Source organism: Phyllostomus hastatus, unplaced genomic scaffold (assembly GCF_019186645.2).
Source record: "Phyllostomus hastatus isolate PE091 unplaced genomic scaffold, TTU_PhHast_1.1 phas_contig_468, whole genome shotgun sequence".
Classification (NCBI taxonomy): domain Eukaryota; kingdom Metazoa; phylum Chordata; class Mammalia; order Chiroptera; family Phyllostomidae; genus Phyllostomus; species Phyllostomus hastatus.
This window is the reverse complement of record NW_025333884.1, coordinates 4,072,956-4,095,732: the sequence shown is the minus strand read 5'-3', so window position 1 is coordinate 4,095,732 and position 22,777 is coordinate 4,072,956. Positions and strand designations below refer to the sequence as shown.

Here is a 22,777-nt window from a genome sequence, read left to right as displayed (position 1 = left end):
CGGGCCAGCACCCCACACTGCAGGGGATCCCCTCAACTCCACAGACTCTCACAGAGAGGGTGGGGGAGCCATCCCTACACTGTCCAATCCAGAGGCCACCAGCTCCCGAGCACGTGAAATGGGCCGGTCCGAAGTGAGGCGTGTTGTGCATGTAACACACACACACACACACACACACACACACACACACACACACACACATGGGATTTGTAAGACTCGGTGTCACAGGACAGGGACCAGCCTCGAGCGGGTCTGCCTCAGGCGGGCCTGCGGCGGGTGGTGGCTTCTTGACGTCCTGGAGGGAAGATCTCACAACACAGGTCCACGTGATTGGGAGAGTATGTTTTTATTAAAGCTGGGGGCAGTGAAACAAAGGAAAGATTTAGGAGAGAGAAACTAGGCAAGGCTGCCTTGGCTCCCTACAAACGTTACAGGGAAGAAGTGAGCCAAGCGGGGTCTTGCTGAGAGCTTACTTGGAAGTAATAGGCGCAGAGAGAGAAGTGAGCTACAGTCAGAGAAAATGGGGCCTTGGGGACAGGTTCTGTTACAGAAAAGCGACTCAGACAGCTTCAGGGTTTACGAAGTGGAGTTTTATTCACGCATGTGGACCCAGAGGAGGCAGTCTCCAAATTCTGGGCCCTGAGCTCAGGTGGGGGCTTGCTTATATTCTTGCTGCAAAGGCGGAAGCAGGAGAAGGGAGGAGCTCAGTCACTGGTGGGAAGCGGGCTTACAGAAGCAGAATGTGGGGGTTAGCGTGCGACCTTGAGATAACTGCTATGCAAAAATGGCTACTGCTCAGTTATGTCCTGTCACAGTTCAGGGGGTTAGCCCCAAGCGAGCTGCCACTGCCCACTGCTCCCCTGGTTGCAAACTTTGTGGGGACCCTTAGAGTTTAGGAGAAAGAAAAACGTTGATGCTGGAGTCCCGGCTGGTGTGGCTGAGTGAGAAGTGAAGGGTCACAGGTTTGATTCCCAGTCAGGGCACATGCCTGGGTTGCAGGCCAGGTTCCCAGTTGGGGAGCATGTGAGAGGCACCCACACATTGATGCTGCTCACCCTCTCTTTCTCCCTCCCTTCCCCTCTCTCTAAAAATAAATTTAAAAATCTTTTTTAAAAAATGTTCACGCTGTAGAATCTGCATGGATATGCTCTAGAGTCTTTGTCCTGAGGGTTTTCATCTCTCTTCTCCAGGGGAAATTCTTAGGGGAGGCTTTCAATAGGCTATTCATTAGCTTCCCAGGTGTGTTTTTAATATGCTGATGCATCAAAATGAAAGGATGGGGGATTGGGGTTATTCCTTGGTCTGCTTTACTGCTTTCCTTTTATCCTGGGTCTGTCTGGCTCTAACGGGGTTTTTGTTATTTGCTCCCCTGACTTCATGTGTCCTTGGGTTTGGCTGGCACAGATGCCATTAACTGGGTCTCTCTGCTCTCTGTTTTCCAGACCAGGGAGATTGAAGCTGTGTTCTCTCTGGTCAGGGAGGAGAGGTATGAACCATTTGCTCTCAAGTGTCCCTGGTTCGGGGCAACAGGGTCTTGTGGGTCACCTGCTGGCTGTCAGTTGCTCCAGCTGCTGGGCCTTGTTTTATTTCTTTGTCTCAGTTTCCCCATTCTGCTGGCCCAGGACTTTCCCTAGCTATTTACTATCCTGCCTCATGGGTACCAAAAAAAAAGTAAGTGATCTCATTAATAATTTTTACACTGATTATGTGTTGAAATAAAAATATCTTGGATATGTCGAGTTAAGCAAAATATATTATCAACTATATTATTATTATTTTACACATTAAATAGCACTAAATAGCAATATAAGTATATCATATTAATAGCATTAATATTACTCTTTTAATATTGCCTAATATCAATATAATAATATATTAATTATATTAATTAATATAATTATTATAACCATTAATGTAATGGCTATAGTTGTATTAAGAGTTATATATTATTAATATAACTATTAATATGGTTATAACTATAACTATATAATTAGTTACTCATTATAGTTATAATTAATATACCTGTTAATATAACTTTTAATAGTCATGTTAATTAATAATACAACTATTAATATAGTTAATATTACTCTTCTATATTAATACAGGTACATTATATACATGAATGTAGTATTGTTATATATTTTCTATATTATATAACATAACTATATATAATTTTGGCTTTTCTAAGTAATTTATTCCTTCCAGAGTTTCTCCTATAAAACATAATCATATTAATAAAATCTTCATTCCCATGAAGGTCCACGACCACCTCATGCCAGAATTTGTCCTCTAAAATCTGTCCTCTAATATCGCAAGCAGTGTGCTTTGCACCAAAAAGACAGCCTTTTTTTTTATTTTATTTTAGTCATTGTTCAAGTACAATTTTCCCCCTTTTACTCCCATTCCAGCCCACCCACCCATCCCTCCCCACCTGCCTCCCATTTCCACCACCCCCCAGTTTTTGTCCATGTATCCTTTATACTGTTCCTGTAAACCCTTCCCCTTTTCCCCTGAAATTCCCTCTTCCCTCTTCTCTCCCCTCTGGTCACTGTCAGCTTGTCCTCTATTTCAGTGTGTTTGGTTATATTTTTCTTGTTGTTTTGTTGTTTAGGTTCCTGTTAAAGGTGAGATCATATGGTATTTGTCTTTCACGGCCTGGCTTATTTCGCTTAGCATAATGCTTTCCAGTTCCATCCATGCCATTGCAAAGGGTAGGAGCTCCTTCTTTCTTTCTGCTGCATAGAATTCCATTGTGTAAATGTACCATAGTTTTTTGATCTATTCATTTACTGATGGGCACCTAGGTTGCTTCCAGCACTTGGTTATTGTAAGTTGTGCTGCTATGAACATTGGGGAGCATAGGTTCTTTTGGATTGGTGTTTCAGGGTTCTTAGGATATAGTCCCAGCAGTGGAATTGCTGGGTCAAAAGGCAGATCCATTTTTAGTTTTCTGAGGAAGTTCCATACTGTTTTCCATAGTGGTTGTACCAGTCTGCAGTTCCAAAAGACAGCCTTTTATATTATGTTAATATATATTCTTCAAAGAGAGAAGTGAAGAGAAATAGCATATTTTATGGATGATATAATTATATCGTTTCATATTATATGATTATAAATATTTACATTATATAATTATAATTATATGCATTAAATTAACAAGTAGTTTATTCAATATATTTAATATTTAGTAAGTGTATTATATAATGCATCGATAATCATATAATGTATGATAGTTATATAATTAGCGTTAGTCATTGTTAATATAACATATAATTCTATGACATCATTAAGTAATATATTACTATTATTTCATCTGTTTCTTGTTAGTATTTTATTATTTATTTTTAGAGAGAAGGGAAGGGAGGGAGAAAGACAGGGAGAGAAACCTCAATCAGTTGCCTCTCCCACGTGTCCCAGCCAGGGGTGAAGCTGGCAACCCAGGTAGAGCGTGCCCTGACCGGGAGTCCAGCCCGCGACCTTTCACTTTGCAGGATGATACCCAACGAACTGAGCCACACCAGTCAGAGCTCATCTATTTCCTTTTACTTTTTTTAATACTTGCCTAAGGATATGTTTATTGATTTTAGAGAGAGGAAGGGACACACACACACACACACACACACACACACAGTGCAAGAGAGAAACATCTCCCATAAGCTCCCAGGAATCGAATCCCCAACCAGCTGAGCCACCTGGCCAGGGCTCTTTTAAATTTTTTAAAGTGGCTACTAGAAAATTTAAAAGCACCTACGTGGCTGACATCGTATATATGTTGGCCAGTGCTGGTCTGTACACTATTTTTAGCAAATACATACACAAACACATGCTCACACACACTACACAAAAATGTTTTAAAATCAATTATTCATAACAACATTCCAACATTTATTTTCTTTTCACGATAAGTGGTGCACACTAGCTTTTTACAAAGCCAAACGGTTGCGTGCCATGTGATCCCACTGATAGAACATTCTCCAAAGGGCAAAACTACAGACTTGGTGGCAGACCCAGTGTCGCAGGGGGTTCCGGACAAGGCTGCGGAGGGTGGAGGGAAGTGGGCGTGGCTAAGGAAAGGGGTCACGTGGGCCCCTGGTGGTGCAAGTGTACTGCACCTGCGTTGTTTCAGTGTGGACATACCGGTTGCGATTTCATAACATCGTTTTGCAAGATGCTTCTACTGGTGAAACTAGGTCCAGGGGGCACAAGACCCCTCTGTCTTAGACATACAACTGCACGGGAGTCTATGAGGAGGTCAACAGAAAGTGTTTTAATTTTTTCAAGTGCTGACGCACAGTAGTTTACAAAATAAAAAGTTGAATTCCTCTGTGGCCCCATGGCCTGGAGGTACCGGAACAGTGATTCCCTCCCTTGGCTTTCAAAATGACTTCCTCCCGCTTGACTTTCTTCATAACCACATACCTCATTTTTACTTAACACTTTTTAAAACCCCATTTAAGTAACATTTAAACTTATTGTTTTTCCTGAAATCAACTCACTGACAAAAGCTTAGTAGGTCCATGTACCTTTTTCTTTGTCCTAAGCAAGAATAACTTTAGAGATGCCAGTTAACATTTTTTTCCAACTCTCCATAAAATAAATACATAACCATTAAAAATTATTTATTTATTGACTTTTTTTTAGAGAGAAACATCAATTTGTTGTTCCATTTATTGATGCATTCATTGGTTGATTCTTGTATGAGCCCTGACTGGGAATTGAACCCACAACCTTGGTGCATTTGGAGGATGCTCCAACCAACTAAGCTACCTGGCCAGGGCCCAGAACACAACTATTTTTGAAAAGTTAGAATACTTCCATTCCTCTGTATTCTATGTCTTTGATGTATTTTCTTTACACCCTCTCCGTCAGTGTAAACGTGCTGCTCTCTGGGGGTACTCTTTGGTATATCGGGCTCTCTTAGTTTTTCAAAGTCCCTGGATGAAGAGAAAGATCGTGTGGCCCCAGAAGGAAGTGTCTGTTGACCTTGGGAATGAGGAAGGATGCAGGAGAGTTCACTAAAACAACACTGGCGCACCCAGGCCTGAGTTCAAGGAAGCAGGAGAGAATGGGCCGGAAGGAAGACGGAGCAGGGGGCAGACGGTGGACCGGGAGGCGTCCCCTCACAAGGTCTAGACCTTCTGGGCTGGAGTGTCCACAGTGGAGAGCGTGATGGACCTGGACTCCCTGGCCGCAGACTCCTCAGTCAGCATGTTCCGGATCCTGACGGGCAGGGACTCGAGGAAGCGTGATTGGAAGCCCTGGGCAGCCATCACGTAGATGATGGGGTTGATGCAGCAGTTGATGTAAGCGATGGAGACACACAGGGGATCCACATAGGCCACCTTTTTTACGATGATGGTGTTCCCGCGTTCGAAGGCCATGATCATCCCCGTCACTTGGTAGGGCAGCCAGAGGACAAAGAAGCTGGTCACCACCGCCACCACCACCTTGAGTGTCTTGGGGGAGCGCGTGGTCCTGCGGCTCCATGCCCGTAACAGAAGGAAGGTGTAACAGATGGCCAGCGTGACTAGGGGGCCCAGGAAGCCCACGACCAGCCGTAAGATAGCCACAGCCCTCTCTTTGGGTGCAGGATCCTCACCGTAGTGAACGCCGCACGTTTCCTTGTATGGATAGTGATCTACCTGCACCTTGCGGAACAGGAAGGAGGGGATGCTCAGCAGCAGGGCCAGGCTCCAGGCCACGAAGCACGCTACCCAGGCCCAGTGGGCCTGTCTGTTGTTCTGGCACCAGATGGGATTAAACACCAGCAGAAAGCGATCGATGCTGACGGTGGCCAGAAGCAAGATGCTGGTGTACAAATTGAGCAGGATGAGAGAAGGGAGGATGTGGCAGGCAGTCTCCCCGAAGAGCCAATGGTCATTCTGGAGGTTGGTCACAAACAAGATGGGCAGCGCCAGGCAGGAGAGGAGGTCGGCCACTGCCATGTTAAGAAACCACACGGCGTTGGTGGTGCGCCTGGCCTTGGACCCCGTCACCCAGACCACCAGGATGTTGCCAGGCACCCCCACCAGAAAGACAGCCACGAAGATCACCATGGCTATTATTTTTGGAGGACTCAGCCCGTTGGTGAGGGTAGAGTTATCCACGAGTGTGCCGTAGTCCATGGTGCTGTTGTCATAATCGTAATAATTGGTGATTCCCACGTTGTCCTGGTGGGATCAGAGAGGCAGGGAGAGTGTGAGTCTGCAGGCAGGCGCCAGGGGGCCCGTCAGAGAGCCCGCCCACCCCCTTCTTTGAGCCTCGGGGTTTCCTCCCCCACCCAGGGCAATGGGGGACTGCTGAGGGCAGAGGATCAGCAAGGGGGTCGTACAACCTATGAAAATATAGGGAATGGCAGAAGGAAGGCTCACTTGAGTGTGGTTGGTAGGGTAATAATATGGTGGTAATAATTTATAGTTTTGATTTGAACGTATCACCCCCATTGTCATATGGGTGGGACACTTGAGCGGGACATTTGTTATGTTACAGAATGACATGCTTATGATTTTATAATAAACAGGGGCATTATTTGCGCCAGACCCTGTATTGAAAAGCCCTTCCATGCTGATTGGACTCCCTGCCACCTCCCCATGAAGTCCCCGGATGTCCCCACGACTCAGCAACCAAGTGAAAACAGCCCAGGCCTGCTGCATGCCGTGGCCACCATGCGTGCTGATGGGTCAGTGCCCAGGGCGTGCTGCTGCTCAGGTATTTTTTCCACCACCCAGATGCTTGGATGATGTAACCAGAGTTACCTCCCACCCCTAGAGCACCCACTTCTGCTGTCTCTCATTCACGGAGGCAGCTCTGCTCTGTCTGGGGGTGGCCACCTGGAGAAGGCGGTGGGGCAGCGGTGCCCCCCGTGCCCAGGCACCAGGCTTAAGGGAGAGGGGAAAGACGGGGCACTGAAAAACCAAGTCTGCAAGACAAATAATATCGTGATGCAATATATATTTTTAAAAAGTCTTGGTGTCATTCTTTACTCTATTTTTTAAAATATTTTTTTGCCCTGACTGGTGAGGCTCAGTGGGTTGGGCATCATCCCGAAAACTGAATGGTCGCCAGTTCGATTCCCAGTCAGGCCACATGCCTGGGTTGCGGGCCAGGTCCTCAGTAGGGGGCGTGCAAGAGGCAACCAGTGGATGTTTCTCTTGCACATCAATGTTTCTCTCCCTCTCTTTTTCCCTCCCTTCCCCCCTCTCTAAAAATGAATAAAATATTTTCTATTATTTATTTTTAAAGATTTTATTTATTCATTTTTAGAGAGAGGGGAAGGGAGGGAGAAAGAGAGGCAGAGAAATATCGATCAGTTGCCTCTCATACGCACCTGGCTGGGGACCAAACCCACAACCCAGGCCTGTGCCCCAGCCGGGAACTGAACCAGTGACCTTTTGGCTCCCAGGACAATACCCAACCAACTGAGCCACACTGACCAGGACCATAGTGCAATATTTTGAAGAATCAAAAACACTTATTCGCAAAGATGTATATGTACCTTTATGTTCATTTACAATAGCCAAGACATGGAAACCACCCAAGTGTCTTTCAACAGATGACTGGAGAGAGAAGATGTGGTACATATATAACAAAATCTGACTCAGCTATCAAAAAAGATGAAGTCATGCCATATGCAACAAGCATGGACCTTGAGAGTATCAGGCTAAGTGAAATAAGTCAGACAGCAAAGGACAAGAGCTGTATGATTTCACTTATATGTGGGATATAAAACAAAGCAACAGTACAGCATAGAGAATATAGTCAATAACATTGCAATAACTATGTATGGTGCCAGGTGGGTACCAGACTTATCGGTGGCTTACTTATTATAAAAATATCCAGCCTTGGCTGGTGTGGCTCAGTGGATTGAATGCCAGCCTGTGAACCAAGGGGTCACTGGTTCGATTCCAAATCAGGGCACATGCCTGGGTTGTGGGCCAGGTCCCCAGTAGAGGACACTCGAGAGGCAACCACACATTGATATTTCTCTCCTTCTCTTTCTCCCTTCCCTTCTAAAAATAAATAAATAAAATATTTTTTTAAATAAGGTAAAAATGGAATAAAAATCAATAAAATCTTTTTAAAGAGAAATAGGAATATGAGGAGCTATCCTTGGAGTGCCTGTGCCATTCTCTCAGTCACGTGCTTTTTTTAAACTGTTGGGGGCCCCATGGGACTTGCAACCAGGTAAACACTGGGGAACAAAACCCCTCAACCTGTCCCCAAGGCCGCTTCTCTCTGACTTCTCAGTGAGCCAGAGCAGCCCCGCCCAGGCTCGCTCCTGTTGCTTCTTCTATGCTAAGCCCTTCCCTGTTTCACTGACCCCAGCTTTAATAAACATATTGTAAAATAAAAGAAAGAAAAGAAAAGAAACAGGACTAAGAAATAGATCTTTCCCTTGCTGGAGGGAGGGCAGAAGGCATGAAAGGAATCGAGAAGGATGTGAATTCAAGAACAAAGATTATGGCCCTGACTGGTGTGGCTCAGCAAAAGGTCGCCAGTTCGATTCCCAGTCAGGGCACACACCCGGAGTGTGGGTTCAAACCCCAGTCGGGGTGCGTACCAGAGCCACCAAATGAATGTTTCTCCCCCTCAATTTCCACCTCACCTCCTCTCTCTCTAAAAGTAAATAAATGGAAACGTTTTTCAAACAAAGTCAGTGTGGGGAAAGTCCTTCTTTAGAGAACAATCGAGGAGACTTCTGGCAAGATGGAGGAATAGGTGGATGCACCATACCTCCTCGCACAACCAAGAATAGAACAACAATAATTTACAAATATAATATCACTCAGAACTGTCAGAGGATTTATGTGAATGGAAGTCGGACAGCCAAGAAGTTGAAGTAGACCTGTACATCCAGACCGGTAGGGGACGACGAGCCGGGAGGGCGCGGGTCGGCGGCGTGCGGAGGTCGGGGAAATTTGGTGCAAAATCGGCGCCACAGCCATCCGGGGCGCAAGAACGCAGCGGTGATCCCTGAGTACGCAAGCTGCGGCTGGGGGAACCAGTGAGGCAGCAATTGTGGACCAGGGCAGAGCTCACAGCCCAGGATCTATGGGAAGTGTCTGAGCCCAGGAGAACTGAACTGCCGCTATTGTTCCCACCCGTCCCCGATCCTGCCCCCGCCCCCGCCCCCGCCCCCACATATAACGTCACACTCTAGCGACTGGGGTGCCCAGCCCTGGTGAACAACTAAGGCTCCGCCCCCTACCGTAACAGAGCGACCAGACCGGAAAATAAATAAATAAATAAATAAATAGGAGAGACAGGGAAAGACAAGACATGTTTCCAGCAGAACAGATCAGTCCCCCAGGACTCATCCTTTTGAGCAACCAAGAAATAGCCAATTTATCAGATGCACAGTTCAAAACACTGGTGATCAGAAAGCTCACGGAATTGGTTGACTTTGGGCGCAATTTAGATGAAAGGATGCAGGTTACCATAAAAGAGATGCAGGAAGATACTCGGAGGAGAGCCAATAGTGAAAGGAAGGAATCTGAGTCTCAAAACAATACAGTGGACCAGAAGGAAGATAGAATCAACCAAGCAGGAAAGCATGATGAAATAAGAATTCAAAAAATCGAGGAAAAACTTAAGAGCATCCAGGACACCTTTAAACGTTCCAACATCCGAATTATAGGGGTACCAGAAGGGGAGGAGCAACAAGTGGAAAAGTTATTTGAACAAATAATAAAGGAGAACTTCCCCAATCTGGCAAAGGGAACAGTCTTCCAAGAAATCCAAGAAGCTCAGAGAGCCCCAAAGAAGCTGGACCCAAGAAGAAACACGCCAAGGCACATCATAATTACATTAGCCAAGGTAAAAATGAAGGAGAGAATCCTAGAAGCAGCAAGAGATAAGGGGACAGTAACCTACAAAGGAGTTCCCATCAGACTGTCAGCTGATTTCTCAAAAGAGACCTTACAGGCAAGAAGGGGCTGGAAAGAAATATTCCAAGTCATGAAAGACAAGGACCTACATCCCAGATTGCTCTATCCAGCAAAGCTCTCATTTAGAATGGAAGGGCAGATAAGGAGCTTCTCAGATAAGGTCAAATTAAAGGAGTTCATCATCACCAAGCCCTTATTTTATGAAATGCTAAAGGGACTTATCTAAGAAAAGAAGATAAAGAAAAGACATGTATAGTAAAAGGACAGCAAACTCACAATTATTAACAACCACACCTAAAGCAAAACCAAAAGATACTAAGTAAACAACTAGAACAGGAACAGAGCCACAGAAATGGAGGGCACATGGAGGACTAGCAGCAGGGGGGTGGGAGGAGGAGAGAGGGGGAAAAGGTATAGAGAATAAGTAGCATAGATTGTAGGTTGAAAATAGAGGGAGGGCAAGAATAGTACGGGAAATGTAGAAGCTAAAGAACTCACAAGTATGACACATGGACATGAACTAAAGGGGGGGAACGTGGGTGGGAGAGGGGGTACAGGGTGGAGGGGAGTGAAGGGGGAAAATGGGACAACTGTAATAGCATAATCAATAAAATATATTAAAAAAAGAGAACAATCTACAATAATAGCTGCAGGAGGAATGATAGAATTAAGAAAATAATGGATTTGGGATAGTGATTGTCAACCTCTGATGCAAACCATCAGGTGGAAGATTGACAGCAACTTTATAGTAAACAAGCGGGGCTGGCACCCAAACCCACGAGGCAACCGCAGCACCTCGAGGAAAGAAACAGACATTCCGTTCTATCTGATGTGATGTAATAGAAAGGACACAGCGTCGCCTACGAGTTCCCTGAAAAATGGAACGTGAATCTAATCAAGGCTCTAAATCTAAAACTGCCCATTGACCGGAAAAGCGGGGGAGAGAGGAACCCAGTAAAGAACTGCAGGAGGGACCAGATGCACCCAATCGGACAGTGGGAAACTAGGCAGTGCAAATGGACGGGTTTCTCCCACAGGTCAAAAGCATTTTTAAAAGGGATAAGGGGTCTGGCTGGTGTAGCTCAGTGGATGGAGCGTGGGCTGCAAATCAAAGGATCACTGGTTCAATTACCAGCCAGGGCACATGCCTGGATTGCAGGCCAGATCCCCAGTAAGGGATGCATGAGAGGCAACCACACACTGATGCTTCTCTCCCTCTCTTTCTCCTTCCCTTCTTCTCTAAATAAGTAAGTAAATAAATAAATAAAATCTTTAAATAAAAAAAAAGGAAAGGGAAGAGTCCTGGATTAAAAGAGATTTAGGGAGCATATCAACCAAAGGCAACATGCAGAGCTCGTTTGGATTCTGAGTGGAATAATCGGCTGGAAAACAAGGCAGAGTGCAGGCAATCTGGGAGGTTTAAAAGCCGACTGGGTATTTGAGGATAGTAAGGATTCGGTGCTATTTTTATTAAAGGTGATATGGTATTGTGCTTCTGTTTTTAAAAAAAAAGACAGCAAAAGCCTTTTCGGGGGCAGATACATAGCAGGTGGAACAGGATGACTTGGGCTTGTTTGAAAACCCTCCAGCCATAGAAGGCGGGAGGGAAAGAGGAAGGAAGAAGGGAGGCGTTGGGGGAGGGTGGAAGAAAGGAAGAGGGGAGGGAGGGAGGGAGGGAGGGAGGGAGGGAGGGAGGCAGCAAGGAAGGAAACTCTGGATGACTCAGAAGGACAAAGCATTGACAACTGTTGAAGCTGGGTGATAAGTACCCTCGGGGTTCAGAATACCATTTTCTCTACTTTTGTATGTTTGAAATTTTCCAGTGCAAGAAGGAGCAGAAAGCTCCTGAATGCTTCCTCCAGGGCAGAGCTGCCGGGAACTGCCCCGTCCCCAAGAAGGAAAAAGTGCTCAGGTGGCAGGGGGGCTGGAGAAAGCCTTATAGGCAAATCTAGAGGCATGCAAATCTATAAGCAGGGACCAGAATGATCAAAATAAGCAGCCGGTATTTAGTGAGCACCTACTATGTGCCAGGCATGCAATTCTGACCGTGACCCTAGAAGTAGGTTCTATTAATACGCCCATTTCATCAATGGGGAAACAGAGGCACCAGAATGTGCCTATTCTGAGTTATGTAGATGGGAATTCAAACCTGTATGAGGTGGGATGCGAACCCTGGCAGGCTGCCCCTGCCCATCTCCAAGGGGGGCTGTGCACGGGGTAAGGACCCTTCAGGGGTGAGCTCTGTGGTCCCTGAAACTAGCCCATCCCTGAGGACCACTTTGTCATAAACCCGAGGAAAGGAGATAGAGAAAGAGAAATCATCGTTAGAGAAATATTCAGAGTCGGAGGTTTAGTGCACCTGAATGTGTGGGCTGAGGTCGGTACCCACTGGAACACCCGCCTCCTCAATAGAAGACGTTCAGGCACCTAGCAGCACGCCTGGCACACAGTAAGACCCGAGAAATGGCAGCCAGTGCTATTATTATTGATCAATATTATGATTACCGAAGGACTGAGATCTCTCTCTGAACCAATTTTTTTGTTTCTGGTCCCTTTTCGTTACCATGAAGTCGGCCAGGCTGATGGCCACGGGTACTTGCCAGTATAGCCATACCGGTGATGAAATTATTCGAGGGAGAAGGCCAGTGCTGGCTGATGAGTGGATGAGCAGGGTGTGGTATATATCTGCTAGGTGAAATATTATTCAGCCATGAAAAAGGAACGATGCACTGATACAAGACACAGCATAGATAAGGCTCAGAAACGTTTGCTGAGTGGAGAAGCCAGACATAAAAGGCCGCATATTGTAGGACTGCACGAATAGCAAACGTCTGGGAAGGCACATCTGTAGAGACCAGGGGGCAGGTTAGGGGTCGCCAGGGGCGGGAGGAGGAAGGAACGGGAGCAACTGCCTAATGGGTACAGGGTTTCTTCTGAGGGTGCCGAAAGTGCTCTGGAACTAGCCAGAGGTGACGAATGCACACCATCGTGAGTATCCTAAACGCCACTGACGTGTACGCTTGACCATGGTGAACTGCGTATTATGTGAATGTTGTCCAATTCAAAACCACGCCAGCATCACCAAGACAAGGAAGGGCTGAGGGACCGTTCCTGATGAACCAGGACCAAAGAGACAGGACCAGACGGCATCCGGAACTGCAGCCTGGGGCGGGAAAACGAATTCACTCTCGAGGAAGTTATTTGGACCATTGAGCCCCTACAGTGGAGACAGGAAGCACTTCATCCTCGGGTGTTAACTTTCCTGAGGTTGGTGGCTGTGCCGCACTATGTAGGTGGATGTCTTTGTTCTTGAGGAAGAGAGATTAACTCCCAAATGATTCAGAAAGAAAAAAAAATGATAGCTAGGGCGAGCCAATTTGGAGACTCTGGGTGAAGAGTATAGGGGGAGTTTTTTGTATTATTTTTGTCATTTTTCTATAAGTGTGGAAAGATTTCCAAATAGAAAGCTAAAATTGTTGAGATATTTCCATTGGTTAAGTGGCCCCTGCCCTGAGCCATCTACCCCTACCGTCCCACCCCGACCCGAGCACCCTGTCTTCCCATGTCCTAGGCTGGGACCCTCCCCCGCCAGGTGCCCACATTCCAGGCATGAAAGGGTTAATGCCACTCCCAGCAGGGGACCCCAGGCCCTGCTGGGGGTCGGGGCTGTGCAGGTTGTTACATATATTAAAGGTCAGCACAGGGTGATACAGAAGGGTAATGTTTCCCGGGCTGGTTTCTGGTTTTTTAAGCTGTCTTCCGTCTTTGAGGGCAGGATGCGTCAGACCTCAAACCCCGAGCCTCCCTGCACACCCACATTCATCCTTCCCACTGTCACCAGCTGAGGAAGCTCACTTAGCTCTTCCTTATTGCTGAATGCAGAGAGAAGATGCTGATTCAGAACCACTCTGTGGTTTCCACTCGGGACCTTGCAAATGGCTCACCAACTTTGGCCATTACAGCATCGCTAGAGATAGGGTGTAACGCAAGTGCCCAGCAACAAGGGACTGGCTACATGAGTGATGACCCATCCAGGCCACTACCAAAAAGAACAGGGAAGTTTACGCACTGATAAGAGCTTCAAGCCAGGGGTGTTGGACTCCTTTTCACCCGGGGGCCACATCAGCCTCTCAAGTGCCTTCAAAGGACCAAATGTAACTTTAGGACTGTATAAATGTAACTACTCCTTAACTAGGGGCAAGGAGCTTGGTGCAGCAGCCAGGGAGAAACAAGATGCCTGGCCGGATAAAACAAGGTGGAGGGCCAGATTTGGCCCTTGGGCCTTGCGTTTGCCACCTGTGAGCCAGGTGAAATAGGACAGTGTATAACGCTGAAGGGACAGCGAGTGAATCTACCAAGAGGAAACTCTCTTCCTCTCTCTGCCTCTTTCTCCTCCCCCACTCCCATTATTCTGTCTGTGTGCCTGTGCCATCTAGCTCCAGAAGCAGACGGGGGACACCTGTTAACTGTGGTCCCCCCAAGGGAAGGGGCAGGAGGGGCTGAGGGCAGGCATCTGGAAAAAGCATTTCACCATATATGCTTTATTGGTCCTGGGTGTAGAACCGTACCAGTGAGTGCACTGCCCATTCCAAAAAAATGGATGTGCTATTACATACCATCTATGGAAGGACCCATGGCTTGGCCCTGGCCTATAGCTCAGTCGGTTAGAGCATGGTCCGCTATACCAAGGTTGCAGGTTCGATCCCCCATCAGTGCTCATACAAGAGTCAACCAATGACTGCACATATGGGTAGAACACCAAGGCGATGTTTCTCTTTTTCCTCTTTCAAAAAAAAAAAGGGAGGGGCAGGATTCATGTTTCGACAATTCTAGGAGTCTCGGAAAATTCTGAGAATATTTCTTCATCGCACAAAGGAGACGGAAACTACCCGTCCCCTTCCCCCCTCCCCGCCGGTGACGAGAACTGGGCATGTGCAATAGAGAGGCCGGTGCTAGAAAAATAAAACCACAGCACCGCTGACAGAACCTTCCGCACTGACGTAAGTGCTCCACACGGACGCCGTCCACGAGGGTCGCCTCCTCTGTGTGGCTGTGGAGTGCGTGAAACGTGGCCCACGCATCTGAGGAGCTGAACTTTTAATTTTGTCATTTTAATGAAGTTTCAGTGGCTGCATATGGCCTGCGACCCCCGTACCAATCAGTGTAGGTCTGGGCGGCTACTGGGACGTGCCTAAGCGCCGGGCAGTGTTTTAAGCACTTTCCGAGTGTTAGTCCATTAATGGACTAAATACAGTATTTACCTCACAATGACCAGAATGGCAGGTACTATTACTGTTCCCTGGTCCCCAGGCCCACGGTTAGAGCCCTTGTCTGTTGCGTGGAGGAAAGACCCCAGAACGGAAGCTGGGGAGAAAAGGAGATCGGAATATCCAGGCGAGGGGAGGGACGGTGGCGGCTAGCACTAGGGTGGTGGCAGTGAGGCCACGTGAACGGCTCGGAGGACAGATGAAGGGGGAGACACGGCACGACTTACAAGGACACCAGTCACAGTCACCAAGCTCTGTTCCAAGCCCATTTTGGCTATTATCTCACCTAATCCACCTGGAACAGCCCTCAGAGGGTTGTTGCTGTGGCAACACCCATTTCACAGGTGAGAACACTGAGGGGACAGGGAGCTTAAGAGACCTTTCTGAGTCCTCCTAGTTGGCAGGTGACAGAGAACTTCTGAGAGTCGAACTCCAGTACCCTCTCTGAGCGGCTACTGGGCCTCAAGGGCGGTGGGAAGGAGGGGAGAGAGTTCAAGGCAAGAAGCCACAAGGTCAGAGGGAGGGGCCCCAGGACACACCAGAAAATGAAAGAAGGCCAGCGAGGCTGAAGGGTGACAAGATGAGGTTGGAAGAGCCGCAGGTGCCATGTTAAAGAATGTGTTTTTATTCCGTGCTAATGGGGAGCCACAGATGGTCTTTGAGCTGTAGAGGGATTCGGTTAGCGGTTAGTTCTCAAAAACTCCCTCTGGCCGCTGTGAATGGGTAAGACTAGAGGCTGGAGCTCCGGAGAGGAGGCGGGAGCAGGGATCCAGGCCTATATCGTGAAGACAGGGTAGGGGACAGCCGAGAGGAGAAAGAAAAGTGGGGAGACTGCAGAGCACAGAGAAGAGTAGGACTTGGCCTGCTTCCTTGAGCGCCCGTGGGCTGTTTCTGGAAGGATCCACTGTGAACTGGTGTCCAGTTCACTGGTGTCTTCATGGGAAGCAAAGACAAGGAGCCTGAAGCTCTGGGGAGGGCGGGGAGAGTGACTGTTCACTGCATACCCTCTGGTACTGGGACTATTTTATAGAAAAAAAACGAGGTCAAGCCCTGGCCAGGCAGCTCAATTGGTTAGAAAGTTGCCCTGGACATCAAAACGTTGCAGGTTCCATCCCCAGTCAGGACAGTTATGGGAGGCAACCAGTATTATTCTCTGACCTCTCTCTCTCTCAACAATCAATCAACATAGCCTTGGGTGATGATTTTTTTTTTAAAGTTGAAGCGAATGGTGGGCCCTCCCAGCGTCTCAAAAATGGGATGAGGGGGATGGAGCAACACCAGACCCCTCCCATTTCCACTTTCCCCCAGATGGAGCAAGACCAGACTGCTTAGCAACCGCAGGTGCTAAATCACAGACCTGCCTCACCTGGACCCAGGCTTCGGGGCGCATGTGCGCAGGGATCTCCCTAGTATAGCCTGGACGAGGTGTCCCTCTGACATTCACAGAGTCCACGGGACAGTCTGGCTCTGCCACCCACCACCAAGGACCCGGGCTGTTAAGTAGGAGAAATTCTCACCGTCTGGGTGGTTCTTGCTAAATGCTATTCTTGCTAAATGTTAAAATACAGCACACTGTTTTGCAGACTGGCTGCAAACAAGATGAGCTTGGCAGAAGCCCAACCTGCTAAGTGTAGCCAACTGCAAAGAAGAAATCAACATGTATTTGACCAAATAGTCAATTGCAGGAGCCATATGGCTAAGCCTCCCATCCAGGAGGCAAAGCTAGGGCTATGAATCCCCCATCTCCTTTACTTGTTACAAGGAAATAAAACCATGTCCCATTCTTGAACAGAGCCCCTCAAAGGGTGAACCCTTTGAGTTCAGAAACAGGGCCATCTCTACTCCTGCCTCAGTTTCTCTGTCTCTACAATTCAGAGCACCCGAACATCCAGATCCACCCGAACTGGCTCTTTCCAGCCTCCCTACCTCTGCTCCTGCCATGCCCACCACCCAGGAGGCTGTTTCTGGATCCTCCACCAAGAGGAAGAAAATCACCTTTCCAGACCCAAGACACAAATTTTCCGCCCTGGGGAGCTTTGGGACCCCAGCCCCATGGCCTTGGGATGGCTCCTTAATAAACCTTTGATAATCCCCTGCAATCTTACTCCTAGCACATCCCAGCCCAGGAGTGGGAGAGTCTGAGCGGAGGGTGAGGGACACAGGGAGGAGATGGAAGACAGGGTGAGTTGGGTGGGGGCACGGGGAGGGGGACAGGAGCCACAAAAGAGAGAGCAAGGGTTCCGGTACCCACTCCCCTTCTAGACTCACCATATTCAGGTCGCCCGAGTTCTCTGCGTTCTCAGCTGGGCAAAGGTTCTCCTGCCAGAGGGCTGTGGTTTTTAAAACCCCAACAGGAGAGTGCAGATAGGCTGGGAGGAAATGACCCGTCTTCCTTCCCTAAGTTTCTCATTGGTCTTCACACTGGACACTCTGGCGGCCGGGCTCCTTCTATGGAGCAAAGAAGGGGGTCAGAGGAGGGAGGTCAGAGTTCAGAAAACTGAGGAAGTTCCCTCCTGCCCCAGGAGGGAGGTAGCCAAATGGACGTGTCACCTGCGAGATGACTCAACTTTGATTCTTGTCTTCTTGAAGGAAAGATTTCACTCAAGAGACAGAGCACAGTAAAGCAAGCAAGAATGTATTGGCCACAGCAAAACATATTCAGACGGGAGGTTTATTAAAGCAGTGAAACAAGGAAGGGCTTAGCATATAAGAAACGAGAGGAGAGAGGAGAGCCCAGGCGGGGCAGCCTGAGCTCACTGGGAAGTCAGAGAAAAGGGTCTTGGGCACGGGCGCAGGGGGTGAACCCACAGAGAGCTGCCACTGCCCACTGCTCCCCTGTTGTGAGTCTCCTGGGGTCCCTTAGAGTTTAGGAGATGCTGCCTGTGAGGGAAGAGGCGGAAGGGGAAGGCATGGGTGTGCTCCTGGGAGGGAGGGAGAGTGCAGACTGGGTCCTTTGTCCTGGGAGTTCTTCTTTCTCTCTTGTAGGCAGGGAATTTCAGGGGAGGTCTCAGGGGAGAATGTCCGTGGACTGTTCATCAGCTGTCCAGGTATGTGCTTTCTGGGTTGTGGTCTCCACTGATTGGTCAGCGCCGGGGCAGAAGGTCAAAGTCAAAGCAGCTGGTCCCCAGGTGTCCATGGTTTTGCTGGTCTGGTTTTGTTGCTTCTCTGGGCCTGGAGCTGAAACACAGCTGAGGCCTGGATGTTATGCTTAGGGAGGAAGGGGCAGGGGATCTAAAGTGCTTGACCAGTGGTATGCCAAGGGAGGAAAGGCTACCCTGAGGGCCGAGGCCCTCGTTTTCCCAGTGTTGCCCGTTGCTAGGCATCGGGGGCTCTCCGCCCTGCCGGCCTTCTGTACCTGCCCTGAGTCCTTGCTGTGCTCACGTCTGTCTAACTGCCTGTCCTGACCGAGATGTGGCCCCTCTCTGGGCCTGGTTTCCCCATTTGAGACACTCTCTCTCTCTTTCACCTTCTAGGGCCCCTGAGCTGAGAAGCTCAAGGGCCCAACTGGCAGAAAATCCCCTGGGGGACTGGGAGGTGGGGAGGGTGAGCCAGAGCCTTCCAATCAGGCTGCTCGGGGCCCCAAAGAGACAAAGCGCGTGTGTGGAGGTGGCCCGGTGCTCGGGGACTGTTAAGTCGTCCTCCCTTGAGGTTGGCACACGCACAGGACGGGCCAGAACCCTCCTTTCCAGCCTCGTCCTGGGTTCTCATCCTGGGTTCTCCCAGAAATGTGCTGGAGCCTGAGCAGGGCCCCAATGAGTGTCCTCTTGCGTCTGCCACACACCGCCACGAACCGCAGTGTGGAGGCGGCATGCCAGCACCCAGCAGTCAGCAGGACTGCGGGCCTGCTGGGGGCTCCGGAGAATCTCTTCCCGCCTCTTCCAGCCTTGGGTGGCGGTCAGCGTCCCATGGCTGGCGGCCACCCCTCCAGTCTCCACCTCTGTGGTCACCTCTCCTCCTCTCCCGCTGTGTGTCTCTGATCTCCCTCTGCCTCCCTCATATAAGAACTCTTGTGATTATGTTTAGGGTCCCCCCCTGGATAATTCAGGATAATGTCCCATTTTGAGGTCCTTAACCTATCAGTAAAATCACTTGTGCTGTAGAACTTCACACCACAGGCTCCAGGAATCAGGGTGCAGAACCAGTGGGAAGTTCTCTTCAGCCCAGCACAGTGAGCGCGGCCATGATGACAAGGACGGGAGCAGGCTCCCTTTTCCCACTCTCTTCTGCACTCAGCTGCCTATCACCCACATCTTTCCCCCACAGATAGTGTTTCTCTACAGCCACCTCCCATTTGTAAAGATCTTTGCCTTCTTTTCACTGCAAAGGTAACCCGGGCACCTTGCAAACATTTAAACAATCCAGAAGTGTACTCCCTCTGTTGTGGAAAATCCACCCACACGCGGGGAGATAATGAAGCACGAACTTTATTATCCGGGGGCCCAGAGAGGGTGGCTAACATCCAAATCCTCTGAGCCCCGATCCTCACTCTCCTGGGGTTTAAATAGTCCCGGGCTTCCTACCTACGTGGTGAAGCAAGGTTACAGAAGCCGAATGCGGAAGTTAGGTCTAGCTACCTTATATGGGAGACAAAGAGAAAACTCAGGAGGAATTTTCAGAAGCAAGGAGCGAGGAGCTTATCATGGGAGTCTGTGTACGACCTTGAGTAACTGGCCGTTGCTTTGGTTACGACTTGTCAGCTTCTACAGTCCTGTGTGAAACTTTGCAAGTGTTACAGTTACAGAGCATAAGAAACCTTTGGAGTTTTCTTTTCCTGCCACATTCCCCCCTTTGATGCTATAAGGTGTTTTATCCCTTTTAGCATCACTAATATCTGGCTATAAGGCTGAGGTCTTTGGGAGGGTTACAACTGCTGATACTGGTGTTGGTACCACCGGAGGGCTAGCACTGTGGCAGCTGCCCTATGAGTCACTGTAGCCCTAGGTGTGGGACTAAGGTCCGGAGGATTCAGGGTCTCACATGCCCGACACCTCCGGGTCCGGTACTCCATGGTCTTGGATGTTACTCCAGTCCAGTACACCCACCCTCCCCAAGTGCAGAGGGACCGCTGTGACTGAATGCAACCCAATGGCACATCAGTGGAGGAGCTGAAAGCTGACCCTGGGAGACAGTAAGAGACCACCTTACCGCTGAGCATAATCCTATGCCTGGGGGTATTACATTTGCAGGCTGGGGCTGAGACAGGGGCTGCATTTGTTAAGCAAAGCATACAATAAATCCAAATACAGAGATCAAACAGAGACAAACTATTTCTAGGGTGACCCGCTTTGCAGGGATTCCATTCCTCAGGGGCCACAGTCACTAGCCCAATTGTCAATGCTCCTGCAAAGGTGCCAATTAAAGTCAGGTACTCTGCGGAACAACAGTTTATTCCTTGGCATCTTTTTTTACTGGTTGGCGTCCTCCACTGTCTTAGCGTGGGTTTTGGCACAGGCCTAGTCCTCGGGTCTTTGGGATCTGCTGCTGTCTTGGCCCAGCTGTAGTAGATCCAAGGGGTGACTCCTGCAGCAGTAAGTTTGTCCAGGGCAGTCCAGTTTTCTGGTCTGCATACTCGGCAACTTTCTTGTCTTCAACTATATAGCTGCTTCTATCCATGTAGTGGGTGACATCAACATCAGGTTGGACCAGGGGCTGGTCCTGGAGGTCTGGCCGACTGGCGTGGACCTCTCTGGTTACTCTAAGACAGTCATGGTCTAGTTCTCTAAGTTCTGCCGGTAAGTAGGTGACTGGATTGATTTGTTTCATGGTCTTAACATGCACCCTTGGGTTTCCTTGGAGGATGCCCTGGTATTGAGTCAGTTTGGGGTTCAACAGCCACTTATGCCTCTTGCAAGAGCGTTATGGCAGCAGCGACTGCCCTCAGATGAGGTGGCCAGCCGGTGGCGCCAGCAGATGTCTAACTGCTTAGACAGGTGAGCCACCGGGTGTTGCCATGGTCCGACAGGCTGGGTCAGGATTCAAGGGTTACCTTGTCTCTCTTGTGGGTGTACAGATTAAAAGGCCACCTCGGCTTTGACAGTTCAAGGGCAGGAACATTACTGAGGCACCTCTTAATATTTTGGAAGGTTTTTTCTTAATGTCCGGACCTTTCAAAGCCTGGTAGTAGGGTTGAGTTCCACAGCCACAGGGTGCAGGCTGGTTTTCCCTCAGGAGAATGAGCATTTTCCTCAGAAACCAGACAAGGTTCTGGAGGGCGTTGGCAACTCTGCCATTTTCTGTCCTCGCCCCTGATCACACCCTGAGTACTTCTGGCAAGCCTGGTTGCTGAGCTCTGCACTTGGTGATATTACCGGAGCCCCAAGGGAGCTTGTAGGCTATTGGGGCAGGCGAACCTGACGGAACAACGTGAAGGGCTATGACGGAGGACTGCGCAGACGGCTGTAGGGGGGCACTTCAGCAGCATGTGCGTTCTCCTAGCACCGATCCTGGGATGGGCTGCCAGGAGGAGGTCGTCCATATACTGCAGAATTGTCAGGTCCATCCCCCCCTTAGCGAGGGGTCTCCTGCTAGGGCTTCCCAAACAGGGCTGGGGAGTTCTTAAACACCTGGGGCAGTTTAGTCTAGGTCAACTGAGTCTTGACCGCTGTGTGCGGAAAATGGGTTGGCTGGAAGGTGCCACAGGAATGCAGGAGAAGGCATCCTTCAGATTAAGGCAGGTAAACCACGTTGCTGTTGGGGGAAGCTGGCTCAGGAGGGTGCACGGGTTCGGGACCACTGGGTGGCGGCTGTTGGCTGATTCGTAGACAGCCCACAGATCCTGGACAGGCCAGTACCCGCTCCTGTCTGGCTGTTATCATGGGTCTGGGCAGGTGTGGCCCCATGTTATGGAGCCAATTTTTCTCCAAGCTCCCACTTGGGGGACTTGCCTCCCTGTCACATCCTGGGCAGGGGAGTCTTCCTTTATCTCCCTGGCCCAGAGCATGGCCACAGCCATTTAGCATATCTAAGTGACCAGCTGAAGGCTATAGGCACGTTAAATGACCATGCCATGGGTCAACTGCAAAACCGGTGTTGTATAAAACAGTCCCGCATATTTTGCTCTGTGTGTCCCTCTTCAACTTACACCTGTGGGGAAGGGGTGAAGACATCCTAAAATTTCCTGGACACCTTGAATTCTGGACTCTGTCCCAAATGCCCATTTGGGGTCCCCCCACCCTTGGCTGAAACTTGTAACAATTTTTTATTTTAGATATATATACCCACTTTAAATTCTTTTAAAGGACAATGGATGAAGGTCTCATCTTCTTGTAACTGCTTCCGGCTAGAAACGGACGTTGTTTTACCTACCCGTGGGTCTGGGGTGCCCTGAAAGGGGGTGCAGCACGGAGGGAGTCCTGCCTGTAAAGGGAAGGACCTTACAGAATCCTGGTCAGTTAGCTATTACCAGGAAGTTGCAGGCTCAGTGTCCAAAGGCTGGCATTACTGGACCGTTGACATCCTGGTTATATTCTGGAAGTGACAGATTTGGAAAGAGTTGGAAGGCACAATTAAATCATAACCATTAAATGACAAAGGCAGGGGCTTAGGCATGGCTTATCTGGAGGAAGGTGTACAAGGCATGCTACACCTATTCAAAGCTTTTGTGGTTCATTATACTTTACTCAG

The 22,777-nt window shown here is 48.9% G+C and overlaps 1 protein-coding gene across 1 annotated transcript; it reads right to left on the bottom strand.

The window, feature by feature from the left end:
• Positions 1–3,322: 3,322 nt before the first annotated feature.
• On the bottom strand, positions 3,323–17,476 carry C5AR1 (complement C5a receptor 1). The gene is made up of 2 exons (XM_045845297.1): positions 17,423–17,476; positions 3,323–6,170 (listed from the first exon to the last, which is right to left on the bottom strand). Exons 1-2 carry the CDS (start codon positions 17,423–17,425, stop codon positions 5,130–5,132), a joined length of 1,044 nt encoding a protein of 347 aa, XP_045701253.1. The 5' UTR covers positions 17,426–17,476; the 3' UTR covers positions 3,323–5,129.
• Between the last annotated feature and the right edge of the window lie 5,301 nt (positions 17,477–22,777).